The sequence below is a fragment of the Mirounga angustirostris genome, unplaced genomic scaffold (genome assembly GCF_029215605.1).
Source record: "Mirounga angustirostris isolate CCGP_5_RB_7025 unplaced genomic scaffold, mMirAng1.0.hap1 SCAF_8, whole genome shotgun sequence".
Taxonomy (NCBI): Eukaryota; Metazoa; Chordata; class Mammalia; order Carnivora; family Phocidae; genus Mirounga; species Mirounga angustirostris.
Window position 1 is genome coordinate 96,213,579 of NW_026991716.1, and position 18,777 is coordinate 96,232,355.

General features: G+C 37.2%; 1 protein-coding gene across 7 annotated transcripts in view; it reads right to left on the minus strand.

The window, feature by feature from the left end:
• The window catches only part of REV3L (REV3 like, DNA directed polymerase zeta catalytic subunit), a 182,120-nt gene that overhangs the window by 113,162 nt on the left and 50,181 nt on the right, over positions 1 to 18,777 (minus strand). For all 7 annotated transcript variants that reach the window (XR_008505367.2, XM_045865328.3, XM_045865329.3 and 4 more), the window contains exons 2-4: positions 16,225 to 16,414; positions 9,976 to 10,050; positions 4,118 to 4,278 (exon numbers count right to left, since the gene is read on the minus strand). Coding sequence is in view for 6 of the 7 variants with exons in the window: in XM_045865328.3 (XP_045721284.1) it covers positions 4,118 to 4,278; positions 9,976 to 10,050; positions 16,225 to 16,414 (426 nt within the window). In the remaining variant the exon portion in view is untranslated. The remainder of the gene's footprint in view (positions 1 to 4,117; positions 4,279 to 9,975; positions 10,051 to 16,224; positions 16,415 to 18,777) is intronic.

Consider the following 18,777-nt stretch of genomic DNA (forward strand, 5'->3'; position numbering starts at 1 on the left):
AATAAAGCTGCTATAAACATTTGCATACAGATTCTTGGGCAGATATAACTTTTAAATCACTTGGGTAAATGCAGAGGAGAGCAATCGCTGGGTCATATAGTAAGTCTCTATGTATAACACTATGAGAAACTGCCAAACTGTATTCTAAAGTGGTTGCACTATTTTGCATTCCCACCAGCAATGAATGAGAGTTACCGCTGTTCCACATCCTTACCAGCATGTATTGCTAGTTTTGGGATTTTAGCCATTCTAATAGGTATTTAGTGGTAGCTCTTTGTGGTTTTAATTTGCATTTCCCTAATGATATATAATGTTAACAATCATCTTTTCATGTGTTAGCCATCATTACATCTTCTTTCCTAGTATCTGTCTAGGTCTTTTGAACTTTTTTTTTTTTTTTTAAGATTTTATTTATTTATTTGACAGAGAGATAGAGAGAGAGCACAGATAGAGTGGCAGGCAGAGGGAGAGGAAGAAGCAGGCTCTCCGCTGAGCAGTGAGCCCAATGCAGGGCTCGATCCCAGGGCCCTGGGATCATGACCTGAGCTGAAGGCAGACGCTTAACCGACTGAGCCACTCAGGCGCCCCAAACTTTTTTTATTTTTAAAAGATTTATTTATTTGAGAGAGTTCGAGCACACATGCGCACGTTGGGGGAGGGGCAGAAGGAGAGATTCTTCAAGCAGACTCCATTCTCGGGGGGGTGGGCGGGGGCGCGCTTGATCCCACAACCCACGAGATCATGATGCAAGCTGAAACCAAGTGTCAGATGCTCAACCGACTGAGCAACTCAGGTGCCCATCTTTTGACTATTTTTAATTGGTTTGTTTGCTTTCTTACTGTTGAGAGTTCTTTACATATTCCAGATGCAAGTACTTTATCTGATATGTAATATGAAAATGTCTTCTCCCAGTGTGTGACTTATCTTTTCATTAACAGTATTTTCCACAGAGCAGAAGTTTTTAATTTTGACAAAATCAACTTAGCAGTTCCTCTTTTCATGGATCATACTTTTTGTATTCTACCTAGAACCTCATTTCCAAATCCAAGGTCAGGCAGACTTTCCCCCTTTGTTTTCTTCTGTAAGTTTGATAGTTATACATTTCACCTTTAAGTCTATGATCTATTTTGAATTACTTTTTTTTTTTTTTAAAGATTTTATTTATTTATTTGAGAGAGAGAGATTGAGAGAGAGAGAGCGCGAGCATGAGAGGGGGGAGGGTCGGGAGGGTCAGAGGGAGAAGCAGACTCCCTGCCGAGCAGGAAGCCCGATGCGGGACTCGATCCAGGGACTCCAGGATCATGACCTGAGCCGAAGGCAGTCGCTTAACCAACTGAGCCACCCAGGTGCCCTTGAATTACTTTTTATATAAGGTGTGAAGTATGTGTCTGGGTTCTTTTATTTTTATTTTCTGGCATCCAGTGATTCCAGCACCATTTGCTGAAAAACTATCCTTTCTTCACTGAATTACGACTGTACCTTTGCCAAAGATAAGTTGATGTTATTTGTGTGGGTCTATTTCTGGGTTCTCTTTTGTTCCATTGGTCTATATGTCCATCCTTTTACCAATACCATGCTGTCTTGATTACTGTAGCTTTGTAATACATGTCCTGAAATTGGGTAATGTGATTCCTTAAAGCTTTACTCTTGAAAATCTCTACATTGCCCACCCCCCCCGCAGAAGATCTCCCAGGTAAGAAATAACAGCCCTCAAAGAATTTGGGGAAACAATCCCTGTAGGGAAGAAAGTTAAGCAGTGAAGTTATCTCTCTCCTGCCTTTCTAATATCTTCTCTCTTCCTGCCTTTACTTTCTGATCTTTTCTCTATGGAGAAAAAGAAAGATACTGGGCAGACAGCCTACTTCATCCTTTATTAGATGATTTCTATCTTGGGGATCCTATGGACCATTTACACAACTTGGTTTATATAGAATTTTATAAAATTCTAAGATTTTGAGATGATGAGAAAAACTGGCATTTAGTAAACTGTAAATTGACACCTAAAACTGAGATTATTATCTAGTAGAATTAGTTATGAACAAATGAATTATTTTGGTCTACTTAAAAGGGGAGTCATATGTTGGTCTCAATGCTTCAACTTCTGTGCATTTAAAAAATGTAATATTTAATATAAGTTGTCAATATAAAACAATCTAAATTGTTTCACATAGGGTATTATTAGCATCATCGAGAGACACGACAAACACAACAGTAAGTGACTATAACATTATATATTAAAGCACTGCAAATAGTATTTGATAAGAATTCTGAATTATAGTTTTTCAAATTGCATCTATAATTCTAATAACTGAATTCTCTGTAGGTCTTTGGTACATGCGTGTGCACATCAGTGTTTGCTAGGTTTTGCTCATTGAGACAGTTTTCTTGTGTGACTGGTATATTCTAAATTGTGCGAACATACTATATTTGAAATGTTATTTTTAGGAATAATTTAAGACCTGTAATAAAGAAAATTCCTCTACTGTACTAGAGTATCTGAGTATCTGACCAGACCATCACCACCTCAGATCAAATTCTAGAGCTGGGAATCTCTTTTATCTCCAAGGAATTCAAACTGTTGAAATATATCAAAGACTGTTCCACTTCCCAGTTTGTAATGGCATCTTACCCAAGGAGACCCTGGGTTTTGTTTTCTGCCTCTCTCATTCGGTAAGGCTGTCTCAGTGGAGGCTCCAAATTTTCCAGGATGACCAACCCCTCGGGACAAAGGTTGATTTTCAGCAGTCTATTTCCTCTTTTGGCCAGTATTTCTTTACTGTTTTGTATCTCTTTGATGCATTTAAGATTTTTTTTTTTAATCTTCTTAGCCTTTAGATTCTTTTTAATAGGAGGGTTGATTATGATAACTTAGTCCACTATTTAGGGAGAAAAAAATCCTCCCTGGTTACTTTTCAGAGCACAGTTTAGATACTGTAGAAGAAATGTAAGAAGTTGGGGGCCTGGGTGGCTCAGTTGGTTAAGCGACTGCCTTCGGCTCAGGTCATGATCCTGGAGTCCCGGGATCGAGTCCCGCATCGGGCTCCCTGCTTGGCGGGGAGTCTGCTTCTCCCTCTGACCCTCCTCCCTGTCATGCTGTCTCTCATTCTCTGTCTCAAATAAATAAATAAAATCTTAAAAAAAAAAAACTCTTAAGAGTTTTGTTTAAAAAAAAAAAAAGAAAGAAAGAAATGTAAGAAGTTAAACCAAAAAGAATAGCCAGTAAACTATGAGATAAAAAAAAAAAGCTAGCCTCTGGTTTAAGAAGTTTGGCAGTGAAGGAAAAGAAAAAAATTGTAACAGAAAGGACAATAGCGTTGGCAGAAAAAAAATGTTCGGTTCATTTTGTTTCAAGCAGAAGAGAAGGAATTCAATGAGAACAAAAACAAAAGATGCTAGACCATCTGACCCAGAAATTCTATTCCTAGGTATGTGCCCCCAAGGAAATTGAAAATATATGGCTATACAAATATCTGTACATGAATGTTCAAAGCAGCTTTGTTCAGAATAGCCAAAAAGTGGAAACCCAAATTTTCTATCAGTTGATGAACTGATGAACAAAATGTAGTATGCTCATACAATAGAGCATTATTTGGCCATAAAAAGGAATGAAACACTAATAGATGTTACAACATGGATGAACTTGAAAACATTAGGCTAAATGAAAAAAAAAAAACCATATAATTCCATTTATGGGAAATGTGCAGGCTGGCAAACATAGAGAGATAGAAAATAGATTAGTGGTTGCTACGGGGTGAGAGGCATGGAAGGGTTAGAGGTGACTGCTAAAGACTACAGGGTTTCTTTTAGAAGTGTTGAAAATGTTCTGAATTTGACTGTGGTGATGGCTGTACAATTCTGTGAATATACTAAAAGCTAATGAATTGTCCATTTTAAATGAGTGAGTTGTACAGTATTTGAATTATATTTCAATAAACTAATTACCAAAAAAATTTCTTTTGAGATTCTTTTCCTGATAAACCCTAATACCACTTTGCATATTTCTTTTTATTCTTTATCCACTCAGCAGTTATTTTCAAAATATATGTTATTTTATAAATCATCAAGTACATAACACTTGTTTCAAAGCTTTAATTTGAACTTGGAAAATTAACCTTACTTTTCCTTCTTGCTTTTCGGAACTTGACAGCAGCCAGATTTATTAAATTCATTCCATAGAGATTGTAGTCAATGAACAGCTGTAGGAGGTAGGGAATATGCGCTTCATGAGGCTGGTAAAATTTATTCATTATGGCTCCACTTTGCAAAAGTTCACATATCCTAAATTAGAAAAAAAAGTTACATCATAAAATTATGGTTCCTAAAATGTTAAGTGAAACATTACACTACTATAGAGAATGAAGCACATTATATTAGCACACAAATTTTTTATTTTAATTTTACTGAAACTTTGTATTTTATTAGAAATTAAAAGTTTAGGTCAAGTTTTAAAGTAAGTTGCACACTCAAAGAAAATGACAAAAAAACTACCTGGATGAAGAATATTTTGACTTCTAAAACAAACTTAATACTAATTATATTAAAAAAACAGAATGTCAAAAGTTTTTAAAATATGAGCTTTTCCTGGGGTGCCTGGCTGGCTCCGTTGGTGGAGCATGTGACTCTTAATCTCCGGGTTGTAAGTTTGAGCCCCACGTTGGGTGTAGAGATTACTTAAAAATAAAATTAAAAAAGAAAAAAAAGCTTTTCCTTTTAAAAATTGAGAAAAATATTTTATTATTTTTTTAATTTTTTTTAAAAGATTTTATTTATTTATTTGACAGAGAGAGACACAGCGAGAGAGTGAACAGAAGCAGGGGGAGTTGGAGAGGGAGAAGCAGGCTTCCTGCCAAGCAGGGAGCCCGATGTGGGGCTCGATCCCAGGACCCTGGGATCATGACCTGAGCCGAAGGCAGACGCTTAACGACTGAGCCACCCAGGCGCCCCGAGAAAAATATTTTAAAAGATTATTACAAATGTTCTGAAAAAGGATTTATGACTCAAACCCACTACTCAGAAATATTACCGTTTTAGTATTTTTCTTTTCTTGGGTTATTTTTCCTTCATGATGGGGAATACAAACAACAGGCAATTATAAAAAGTATAAGTGCTATACAAGGGAAGTATATGAAACATCTAGAAGGGATATTAATAAGATAAAGTACAGAAGTTGTTTCTGCAAAGCCTGCTTGAAGAGAAGTCTCTAAGCAGGAGATTAAGGATCAATTAAAGATACTTCTTCTCTGAAGAAAGGAAGAGTATTTCACACAAATAAAATTACACATGTGAAGGGTCACAAGAAAATGTGGCTTATCTGGGAACTGAAATCATTGAGTGAGGCTTAGTGACGGAGGCTGTGGTGAGTGTGTCTATGGGGGAATGGGCTAGAGAGATAATGAAAAGTCAGATCATACACAACCTATTAAGACATTCAAAGAGATGGCAGAATTTGCCTTTGAAGTGAGGAGCAGGAAAGAGAAATGACCAGGGTAGCTAGAAAATACAAAGGGCTAGAGATAGGAAGTGAGAAGGCTATTGTGGAAAAACTAAGATGATGGTGGCTTTAACAAAGATCATGGCAATCTGTTGATTCAGGAGACACAATGAATAAAATGGTCAGGCCTTCATGACTGACTAGATGTGGAGGGTATGGTATGGTAGAATAGGAGTTAAGGACAATGTCTAGATTTCTTGGTGGTGCCAGGTTTATTGAAATAGAAAGGACTGGAAGAAAACAGGTTTCTTTGCAGATTTTTTTGGAGGGGGATTAATGATAAACTCCGTTTTAGACATACTGGGATTTAGGTATTGGGGGTATTCAGGTAAGTTTCCATGAAAATACTGACAATAAATGACAATGAAAATGAGGACAAGAATAACTATTTACACAGCAGAGGCAGCTAACATATATTTAAGGACTATGTACTGGACATTGTGTTAGGTGTTTTAAATGCTTACTCTCAAGTAATCCTCACTATAAAGCTATGATACTATTATCCCCATTTTATAGAGAAACTGGGTCTTAGATTAAAAAGTTGTCCCAAATCATACAAATTAAAAGTGGAAAGCTAAAATTAAAATTTTCTCTGATTTGTGAGCCCTTAAACACATTGATCCAGAGCTCTGGAGGAAAATTTAGGCTACTGATATATACCTGGAAGTCAAATGCATAAAGATTAACAAAAAGAAAAAACAAACCATGAGAGTAGATAAGGCTGTACAATGAGGAAAGAGTACAGAGAGAAAAGCTGAAAGCCTAAGACATAACCCCAAGAACAGCTGCAGATGTTAAAAGAGGAGCCAACCAAATGGCATAAATATGAATGATTGGACAGGTATAAGGAAAAACAGAGGAGGCTTATATCAAAGAAAGTGAACATGTGGGGTTATTTTAAAGCACTACAAGCACGGACATAAGGTCAAAAGTTAAGGACAAAAAGGTGTTAACTGGATTTAGCAACACAGAGGTCTGATTTTGACTCGCAGATCCTCTGAAAGGATCTAAAGAATCCCCAGTGCACAACTTTGACAACGACTTTTCTAGACTCATGGGTTCCATTTTCTCTATGAAGTAGGAGGCAAAGCCTTGGGAGGGACTTAACATTTTGAGTAAAGAGGGTGGAGAAAGGTAAGAAGAAAATTAGAGAAAAGCAGAAATAAGGCAGGGCAGGGCCTAGGTGAAGTTGAAGACTATGAATTCATAGTGGCACCAATCTGCCGTGAATTTTTTGTATCCTATAGTAATCAGAAGCCAGAGTTTAGCAGAGAAAGAAAGTAAATAAATAGATTAACCTAGAATTGATGGTTCTACCTGGCAGACAAAGGAGTTGAAAAGTAAAGAACAGAATCTGAGCTGGAAAGGAAAGAAATTAATTGCAGGAGAAGGCTACACAGAATGGGGCAGTAGTAGTGAGGCAAGGGAGTTTAAAGCCTAAAAACAAGTAGAGTGGGAGTACCTCAGGGACAGACTTGAAAAGATTAAAAAAAAAAAAAAAAAAACACACATAAAGGATCTTATTAGAGCCATGAGAAGGTTCTAAAACTGAATCATAGTGGTAAATTTACTAGATTTACTAGAAACAAACAAAAAAACCCACTGAACTGTATATAGTTAAAATGTGTGAATTTTGTGGTAAATTATCTCTCAAGAATTTGCAAAAAAAAAAGACAGACTGTAGTCAGAAACCAAAATGTCTGCATTTAAAATCTCAGAGGTAGCTGTTGGTGGGAATGCAAGTTGGTACAGCCACTTTGGAAAACAGTGTGGAGGTTCTTCAAAAATTTAAAAATAGAGCTACCCTATGACCCAGCAATTGCACTCCTGGGTATTTACCCCAAAGACACAGATGTAGTGAAAAGAAGGGCCATATGCACCCCAATGTTCATAGCAGCAATGTCCACAATAGCCAAACTGTGGAAAGAGCCGAGATGCCCTTCAACAGATGAATGGATAAAGAAGATGTGGTCCATATATACAATGGAATATTACTCAGCCATCAGAAAAGATGAATACCCAACTTTTACATCAACATGGATGGGACTGGAGGAGATTATGCTAAGTGAAGTAAGTCAAGCAGAGAAAGTCAATTATCATATGGTTTCACTTATTTGTGGAACATAAGGAATAACATGGAGGACATTAGGAGAAGGAAGGGAAAAATGGGCGGGGGGAATTGGAGGGAGAGATGAACCATGAGAGACTATGGACCTGAGAAACAAACAGGGTTTTAGAGGGGAGGGGGGAGGGGGATTGGTTAGCCTGGTGATGGGTATTAAGGAGGGCACGTACTGCATGGAGCACTGGGTGTTATACGAAAACAATGGATCGTGGATCACTACATCAAAAACTAATGATGTATTGTATGGTGACTAACATAACATAATAAAATTTAAAAAAGAAAAAAAAAAGAAAATCTCAGAGGTAGGACAAATTCCAGGGTGTGGTGAGAGTAGGTAGTTTAAGAAGAATGGAAGTAAAGCTCACAGGAGATGAGCAAATAGAGATAGCAAGAGGCCAGTCTCCAAATGATATGTATTCATTTATTCTACACAAAGTTATTGACTACTGTGTGCCAGACACACATATTGTGGACACTGATGATTAAGCATCAAACATAGCAGAAAAAAATCTTTGCCTGTGGACTTATATTCTAGCAGAACATCAATTGTATGTGGAATTTTTTTAAAGATTTTTATTTATTTATTTGAGAGAGAGAGTGAGTGAGCACAAGCCGGGGGAAGGGGCAGAGGGAGAGGGACAAGCAGACTCCCTGCTGAGCAGAGAGCCTGACGCAGGGCTCGATCCCAGGACCCCAGGATCATGACCTGAGCTGAAGGCAGACGCTTAACTGACTGAGCCACCCAGGCGCCCCTGTATGTGGAAATTTTAAAAAGAGGATATGTGCGTATATGTATGTATGTGTGAAAAATAAAAGGACACACACCACAGTCTTAAATCGCCTCTAGGGAAACAAGTTCAGAGCGAGGGTAAAGGTAAGTTGTACATTAACGTTTTCATATATACTATAGCCAACACAGCACCTATAATGTGCCAGGCACTGTTCTGAGCGACTTACAGATATTAACACATTTGATCATCAGAACAACGTGCACTAATATAAACCCTATTTACAGATGAGGAAGATAAGTAACAGATGGAGTAGAGCCAGATTTTGAATACAGGTAATCTCTCAATAAATCACGGAATTTCACATAGGCACTGTGATAAACTGACTATGTAACTTAAAGCAAACTTACTGGAAATAGTTTAATAAGTATTTGATTGCTATAGTCACAAGGAAGAAAAACAGATCAGATGTATACTTCACATAGAACTAGGCTATTTTTAAAGATGCATGCAAATTTTATCCATGGTTCTCCCTCTAGCACATCTGGGGATGAGAAAGAGTAAAAATGATTAAGTTTACTCTCTTACCACTGTGTGTGCAGGAGAGGGTAAGAATTCACAATGATTGTTCTTTTGGACTCCATGGATATTAGAGAGTGTGACCAAGGGCAAGTGGTACAAGAAACATCACTGTGGTTAAGTGCCTATTCTGAAAAATTATTTTGGTACCCTACATGACAGAAGCTGTTATGGAATAAGGGTAGGAGATTATAGAGAAAACTAGTTTTCACTGGTTACTTGGAGAAGGGACTGGGATTAAGGCAGTGATTCAGTGAAGCACTCAGATGGCCTAATTCAGAATAAACCTTACATCCTTGGTAGCTGTGCCTCTCTTGGTGCCTAAAATCACTCTGGGGAAACATTCAATTTGTGTCTTACCAAAAGGTTACCTTTTGAAACCTAGTACTTACTAGCAGAGAGATCTTCTGAAAAAACAACAATCAGCACTTCTCCAAGGACACTTTTACCCTAGCTCGTCACCACACAGAGTGACAACCCTTGTTGTGAGCCCCAGAGGATGACTGAAGTCTTCTTTATATGTGCCCTTCCTGCCATCAATAACTTAGGCTCCAGGATCATTGACAAAATAAGATAGACAGACTTACTGAGGGAAGGAAAAAACAAAACAAAACCAGAAACAAACAAAAAACCTGGGATATAAAATTTCACTAACATTAATAAAGAGTCAACAGAATTCTGAGTTCTCAGAAGCCCTTACACTCTGGACTCACTCTCATGTATTTCTTTTTGCTTTGAAACTAAAGAGCAAATTTCTCCTGGTATTGAACATTTGCTCTCGCTACTAAGATCCATCTCTCCTTATCTACTTCTACAAGCTCTCTAAACCTAAGACAGAAAAGAAACAGTAAGGAGCTTTATAAAGCAAGGTCCCTTCACTGTTAAAATATCCTTCCTAGAGGCCAAGCTATGGCTCTCTCTTTGCACATAAATATACATATTATGGTCTCTTTCTTTAATAATGCTACAAACTATATAATCCTTTCTTCTAGATTTTTTTTATTATTAAAATACTTAAGTGATAGTTATTCATATTTTTATTTTTCTTGTACCTTTTCACCATCGCAGGATTATAAAGATAGATCTTCATAAAGTGTCTTTCCTTCTCATGATAACCATAAAAAGGCCTGAAATAAAAGAAAAAGATATTTCAAATTATTTTCAGCATTCAGAGATGAAGTAATGCAACTTATTGCCCAAATTAGACTCAGGTGACCTAATTCAGTCTTATTTATATTTAATATTACCCAAAACCCCAAAAAACAAATAAAACCATTCAAAACCTTTCAATTAAACCTACAACAGGTTAATATATAAAATACTGAAATCTGGTTACTTCTTTTAAGAAGTTTAAAAATACACTGGGCGCCTGAGTGGCTCAGTTGGGTAAGCGACTGCCTTCGGCTCAGGTCATGATCCTGTAGTCCCGGGATCGAGTCCTGCATCGGGCTCCAGTCCTGCATCGGGCTCCCTGCTCGGCAGGGAGTCTGCTTCTCCCTCTGACCCTCCCCCATCTCATGCTCTCTCTATCTCATTCTCTCTCTCAAATAAATAAATAAAATCTTTAAAAAAAAAAAAAAAAGAAGTTTAAAAATACAACTTTCAAAAACTAGGGACAAAAAGGAGTAGCAAACTATTTATATCTTAATTTCAATCATAATGACTATTAAAAAATGGCTCTTTTCTCTTTACTCTGACCATGTATGAAAAAAACAGAGACCTTTCAAGCACCTTCTTCACCTATTTCCCATTTTTTCTGTCAAAAGCTATAGTTCTTCATTAACAAAGTCCTTTAATTAACAGCATTCATGTTACTTTCTTATTTGTCTCTATATATTATTAATTTTGCAAGTTCACTAGCCAGAGACAATTTACCTATATTATACATGCACATATACGTATGTGTGTGCATAATACACATCCAACTCAAACGAAGCCTATGAAAACTGTGTAGACAGGAACTTAAGAGATTGAGAAGACCATGGCTTACTTAAGGACCCTAATTACGTTGAGGTTGGATTTTTCTCAAGGGCATTACCTGGAATGGGGAAAGGAAGAAGCAAAAATCGACATAGTAAAGAGGGAAATAAGTGTTCAGTGCAAGATGAAATAAGTTGGAATAGTATGTTACATCATTTCAGGAGGATCTGAAACTACACCAGTACCTCTGATATACAGACTACCATAATCATTTTTTTTCTTAAGTATGCTCCATGCCCAACATGGGGCTTGAACTCACAACCCTGAGATCAAGAATTACATGCTCTATTGATTGAGCCAGCCAGGTGCCCCCCAGACTATCACTTTCAAAGATGATATAATTAGAAATAATATATAAACAAGTATGAATCTGCATACAAAATAAAAAGTTTTGTATCTCCCTAGAGTTTATCTGTAAATAAGTGGTTGGTTAAATCTTTTAGGTGGGTAAACTCATTCACTTTCATTTAAAAAAATACTGTCCCTTTATAATGGGCACTAGATAGAACTTATCCTCATTAGGACACCATTTCCATCATGTCTGACAGTACAGTGGACATCAAATACAGGAGTAATTTGGCAGCAGAGTCATTATTTGGAGTATAAACTTTTTTTCCCCTTAGCTACTTTAAGCTTTTAGGTCAGAGCCATCTATATGATTGTTGTAAAGCAACTTCTATTAAAAAAAAAAAAAAAAAATCCAACTATTTACCAAGGCCTAAAAGGTTCTTTATCTTGTCCTTGCCCCTCACTCCAATCTTGTGTCATACTACTCTTCCTTTTGCCATCCTCAACATTTTAGTCCCTCTAACTTACTCCACGCTCAAGTAACTTGCCATTCTCTCTGCGTGGAAAGCTTGTTCTGAACTCTGGCATGGTTTGCTGTCAATCTTCATTCAGGTTTCCACTTAGACTCACTTCCTCATAAAAGCCTTCTCTGACCATCACTCCTTATCCCTTACCCTTCTTTACTCTTTTTTTTTTTCCCCCCGCCCACCCTACTTTTTTTAATAACACTTAACTACTTTCTGTCTACTTTTCCACCATTTACCCCATTTTTGCTGCCATGAAACAAACATATTACATGAACGATTTCATTCTCTCTCACTGGAAAATTCAACTATTTATTCCTCCTGCTATGGTATTCTTCATGTAGATAAATACAGCTCTCTATCTGGAGACATGAATTATTTTTAGCCAGATAAACTGGGGAAAAAAATTAAATTTGCAGTGCAGTACATGTTTTCTTTGCTTTGTTTTGGTTTTGTTAACAATCTTTAGGGTTTTACAATTAGAACTTTATCATAAATTTCAAAAAGTGAATATAAGTTAAGACTATCAAACCTCTAAAATTCTTTATAAATCTAGGATTCTGTTTTCACCATCTACTGCCCCAAAATATAGCCTGGAAATTCTATAAATTCCATTTTCTGCTTCTGTATAATCTAACTGGCAACCCTTACTTCCTGCTGTTGGCTTCAGTTGATTTTACCAAAAGAATTCCTCAACAGGGAGATCCTTTGGATGGAAGAAAGCAGAATGGAACAGAGTTTCAGTAGATATTTTATGCTTAAAAAATTATATCTTATCATTGCTTTTTAACATAACAGTAAGAAGGAAAATGAAAATGGATAGCAAAAGATCTCAATTAACTTAGATGGATTAAGAATCTCTTTATAGGGGGCGCCTGGGTGGCTCAGTGTTTAAGCGTCTGCCTTTGGCTGGGGTCATGATCCCAGGGTCCTGGGATCGAGCCCCGCACTGGGCTTCCTGCTCCGCAGGGAGCCTGCTTCTCCCTCTCCCACTCCCCCTGCTTGTGTTCCCTCTCTCTGTATCCCTATCAAATAAATAAATAAAATCTTAAAAAAAAAAAAAAAAGAATCTCTTTATAGGATATTTTCTAGAATCATGGCAGCTAAGTGGCAAGGAATTCCAGAAATGAGCCTAAGGTCATAATCCTATCTCTTGACCTAACCTCACGATAATGCATTATCTAAAAAGACTGGAATTAAACATGTACAAATTTTAACTTGGTAGCTATGTGCAACCTTGTCAAAAGAAGTAGGAAAAAATGAAGGACTAAAATAATCATAGAAGCTAACATGTATGGTAAGAAAAAGGTTATCCAGGTTAGGAAAAAAAATAGGATAAGAGGAAAAAGAGAATGGCAGCCATAAAACAGCTCATCTTTTGCCTCAGGTATTCAGATTCCTAAAAACATGACAATACCTTTAAGAAAATACCCATTAAAAATACAGAAAAGGGGGCGCCTGGGTGGCTCAGTCGTTATGCATCTGCCTTCGGCTCAGGTCATGATCCCAGGGTCCTGGGATCGAGACCCGCATCGGGCCCCCTGCTCAGCGGGGAGCCTGCTTCTCCCTCTCCCACTCCCCCTGCTTGTGTTCCCTCTCTCACTGTCTCTCTCTCTGTCAAATAAAAAAAATCTTTAAAAAATAAAAATATAGAAAAGACTGGTGAGTGGGGTGCCTGGCTGGCTCAGTTGGTGGAGCATGTGACTCTTGATCTCAGGGTAGTGAGTTCAAGCCCCATGTTGGGGAAAGAGCTTACTTAAAAAGAATAAAGACTGGTAACTATTCATTTTACTAGGCTGTTTGGAAATTAAACTTTGAAATGAGAATATGTATAGGAAAGTTCTTAGAAACTATTAAACATAAAAAAATTAGAATATAAAGCTGATAATTATCTTTAACCTATGGTTACAATCACAGGACATGTGTGAACTTCTACCTCATTCATTTATGCAACCAAATAGTTGCTGAGCCATATTTACTAAGTGCCCAACACCACACAAAGTGCTAAGGATATAATGGTGGAAAGACAAACATGGTCCTTTTTCTTGTGGAGCTAACATGCTGGTGGGAGAAATATATAAAAATTAAGTAAACAAATTAATTAAAATAATTGCCAAGTATATTAAGTGCTGAAGGAAACAAAGAATGAGCAGAGATACAGAATAACAATAATGACAACCTATTTTAAGTAGGGAAGTCAGAGAAAACTTCTCTGGAGAGGTGAAGGATTTGAAGGACTGGAGAAGGGTAGAGCACTCAAGGAAAGCAAACTACATGTACGAAGCTGGGAAAGAGCTCAGCACATCAGAGGAACTGAAAGAAGACCCATGTAAAATTTCTAGATAGAGCATAGTGAACAAAATTACAGAGGTAGGCAGGGGTCAGATCACACAGGCTGTGGTTAGAAGCTTAAATTCATTCCAAGAACAATATTAAGCCATTCAAGGATTTTAAATGATTTTAAGAAGACCCAATGTATATTATAAGAAGAGTACTTTTGTGGCTCTGGAGCAAGATAAAAATAGAAAGAAATTTGATTAAAAAGATACTGTGATGGTCCAGAGGAAAGTCTACATTAAGGTGTAAGTAGTAGAGAGACTTAAGATAGATTTCATATAAACATATCAAACTCAAAATGTTCTAGTATGAGCTCCAAATCTTTCCTGCCAGCCTGCTCTACCTGCACCTTCCATCCTTTTAGCAGCATGGACTCAATTTTTTTTTTTTTAAGATTTTATTTATTTATTTGACAGAGAGAGAGGGAACACAAACAGGGGGAGTGGGAGAGGGAGAAGCAGGCTTCCCGCGGAGCAGGGAGCCCGATGTGGGGCCCGATCCCACAACCCTGGGATCATGACCTGAGCCGAAGGCAGAAGCCTAACGACTGAGCCATCCAGGCGCCCTGGACTCAAATTTTTATAGTCATCTTTGACTCCTGTCACAACCTTCATCCAATCAGACAGCAAAGCTTATTGACTCAAACCTCAGGATAGATCCAGAAGCTGACCACGTCTCACTGTTCCTATTACTACCCAAATGCAAGTTACCATATTTTCTCATCTCACCCAGATTAATGAAACAGAGTCCTAATGCTTTCCCCTGCTTCTGCCCTTATCCCCCAATGGTTTACTTTTCACAGAATTGCTAAAGTAATCCTTTCAAGTTTAAGTGAGATCATGGCTACTCAAATTTCTGCAATAGCTCAGAGTAAAAGTCAGAGTCCTCAGAACAACCCACTGCAGTGGTTCTCAAACTTTAGTGTGCATCAGAATCATTACAAAGGCTTATTAAAACACAAATTGCTGGGCCCCACCACCAGAGTTCTGATTCATTAAGTCTAGGGTGTGACCCAAGGAAACTAAATAAGTTCCTAAGTATGTTGATCTGATTCCTCTGAGAAATAGATGCCAGTATGTGCAGGAAATTTATCAGGGGAAACACCTGTGAGAGAAAATGAGGAGGGACCCAGGAGAGACTGGGATAGCAACCAAACTTAGATACACATCTGATCCCATGTGAAAGAGAGAGGGACAGAGGGAAGATCAGTAGAAATGTCTTCTATTGTAGTGTAATTTTAATCAAAGTGCAGAAAGGCTTTCAGAGAGTTCTCAAGTGTCTCCCAGGAACAGGTCTGCCTTAGTATCCTTACCAGGCTTAGCCACTGGCTAGAAGTAGCCTATGGAAAGCAGCTTCAGTTCATATGGAATGATAGACTTCAGGGTGGTGGTGGGACCATTGTTCAATTATGCTCCCTGTATTTGGAGATGTGACACGTGCATTCTCATAATTGTCAAATCGGGTAAAGCTTATGTTGGTGATCTTGGAAACCATACTTTAAAAACCACTGGCCAACATGATCTCCATCCATTCATATCTCTCTAACCTCATTTTGTCCTACTCTTTTTCCTCCATTCTAGTCACCTCCATGTTACTCCTACTCCCTCACCATCAAGTCTTTGCTCAAATGTCATTTACCTTGTCAATGACACGTTCCCTGATTACCCTATATAAAACTGCCACCAGTCCACTTCCTTACCCTATACTATAGTGATCCGTCATACCCTGCTCTACATCTTTGCTCCATAGCACTATCATCTAATAAATAAATAAATTTATTTTATGTCATATCTATTGGTTATTTTCAGTTTCCCACTACTAGAATATAACCTCCATGGGGGCAGGGATCTTTGTTTTGTTCACCAATATATCCCAAGCACCTAGGATTGTGCCTAGCACATGGAAGGTGCTCAATAAATATATATTTATATAAAAAATAAATTACATGAATTTCTACAGTTCTAAGATGTGGAGAAATGGAAAAGGTTAAACCATCTATCTTTCACTGCAATAAAAATTTACTTTAAAAATTACAGCATAAAATTTGCCTTACTTCCATTAGATTAGAAGTAAAAAAAAAAAAAAAGTATCTTTGAATCAGATAGGTTTTCTTTACTTGGAATGGTACTAGATATACAGATAAAGAAATTTAAAAAGTTAACATATACTTACATTCCTGATACTAATGACACTTTGAACACGTGCTGAGCAGTGGAAGATGGATTGCCTAAAGCCACATTAAGTGCTCTGTCGATACTGAATGCCATCTGAGAAAGATAGCTTTCTGGTTGCTGTCCATAACCATCGTATGGCACATAGAGGTAAGGAAAGATGCCATGCAGATGAAGACATGTCTTCTGACCTAAAATATAATACATCATAAAGTTTAGTCTTGAGGTGCATTTTAAAATTTTAACATTACAAAGATCAGAATGCAAATCATTTAAATGTTCTAATGACAACATAGCTTATCTAGGATAAGAGTTGAAGAAAATTAACCCATAATTAAAGCCACTCATATTAACTGCATTTCACAACAGAACATTTAGAAGCATTTTATAAACATAAGCATTATAGTATGATTGAAATAGTAGTTTTGGTGAAAATATGTTTGAATATTTTACCCTCACAATCTCACTGGTTTTGTATACTTCACTGAATTGCCCTCTAATAATATCACTTAGCACAGTATTACGAATCTTACAAAAACTCACTGAAAGTTTATTAAATAAAACAATGCATGTCTGTCTTGGCATAAAGGTTTTCAAACAAGAGAATTCCCTGAGACAGAGACTGCTCTGGGAGAAAGGAGAGGGTAAAAGCAGTTCCAGTATGTGGAATTTTGCTATACGGGTATGGAGTGGGGTTTTGGGAAGGGTAAAAATGAAACTTTGCTATTAGGAAAATCAAAACAGAAAAGAAAACAACCAAAAAAGACAAAAACAAAGCAAAAGAAAACCTCTACAGATCATATGTCCATAATGGACCTCTAGATATCTAAATTGCACATTTGGTGGAATGGGACGGGGGGAGACACAATGAGAGGTGAAAAAACAAGCATGCACACTTCCCAGGAAGCCGTTCTATCTGGCAAGGTGCAAAAGGGGTAAATGGTGCTGACCCGCCAACAGACAATCAGGTACTGCTATGACAAAGAAAGTAATATGAGTAAGAACCCACAAAAGAAGTGCCACAGAAACAGTAATGTATCCATGACAAGGTTAAGTAACAACAGCAGCAACAAAAAACAGATGCACCATTACTCTCATGAATCTGGCAGGCTGTACAGAAGTGGTTCCTGTCCTCAGAGCACTGTCCCTAGTTCCCCTTAGGGACATGCCATTTGTCTACTTCAAACAAGGAGAACGGCAGTGATGGAAGAACATACCCATTTTTCTCATGCTGTCACTATCACTGTACTGCCCTGCCCACACAATCCTTAGGCTTCTTCCCCATCCCTTATTCCACTCTGCTTCACTGGGCTTTTTTTCTTTTTTGGTAGGAAGGTAACTGTTTGCTTATTAGTTTCTATTTATAATTTAGAATGATTTATATAAAATACACAGAAAATAGTTCTATGTTCTGTTGATATCTTGTATTTCACACTCTATAGTGAATAACATCAGTTTATCTTATTTTTAAGGTATAGCTATAACAGAATTAGCAAATAAATCTGGAACAGTTATCACAAACAGTATAGCAAAATTGGGATACACCAATCACACAACGGAATAAGATCTATACCCTCTCAAGTTCAGTATTCTGATTTCAACTACCAACTTTCACACTTCTGAAGAACTATAAATTGTGCTGCTGTTAGACCAGTTTCTATTTTTAGCAGCAGTTATGTTGCTTAATTTCAAAGGAATGGAAAAAAAAAAAAAACCCTTTCACCAAAAGCAAATTCTTTGATTATTTCGTTTCATTCCAAACATGGCACTATCTGCCAAATACTGCTATTTCTTAATTCTTCAAATAGAAAAAAAAAATTGTAATGATGAGTCTTAAAATTATATTTAATTAATTTACTGATGATCTACTTGAATGCTTTTTAAACATCTCATGAAAAATGTTATATCCATTACCACTCAGGACATAAACCACAATTTGGTTAAGAGCAAGTGGCATGCTAAACCAGAGGGCAAGGAAAGTGGGGAGACAGAGAAGTATCCTCTTTTAAGTCGACAAATAAATCTAAGACCAGTGATTAGAGAAGTAGTGTAATAGTGGGGCGCCTGGGTGGTGCAGTCGTTGAGCATCGACTCTTGCTTTCAGCTCAGGTCATGATCTCAGGGTCATGAGATCCAGCCTGGAGTCGGGCTCCACACTCAATGCAGAGTCTGCTTAAGACTCTCTTTGTCCCTTACCCCTGTGCATTCTTTCTCTCAAATAAATAAATAAATCTTAAAAAAAAAAAAACAAGAATTAGTGTAACAGTATATTTTATAAGCAATTCTCTAAGTTCCTAAGATATTAATTTTACAGTCCATATATCTCAATAATGGAAATTTGGATAAATTTTACAAGAAATAATCATAAAATCTGATTTCTACTAAGTTTCTTTATAGGGAGGGTGTTCAAAGTTCACTGAATTTTTTAAAAATCCCCACTTTTCACATCTCCTGTGAAGCAGGGGCCAAAGACATTATCTTTCTGTTTCATAGGCTTTAAAACTACAATAATTTGTGGTGTATGACTGAGGAAAAAAGCAGAAATGATTTATTC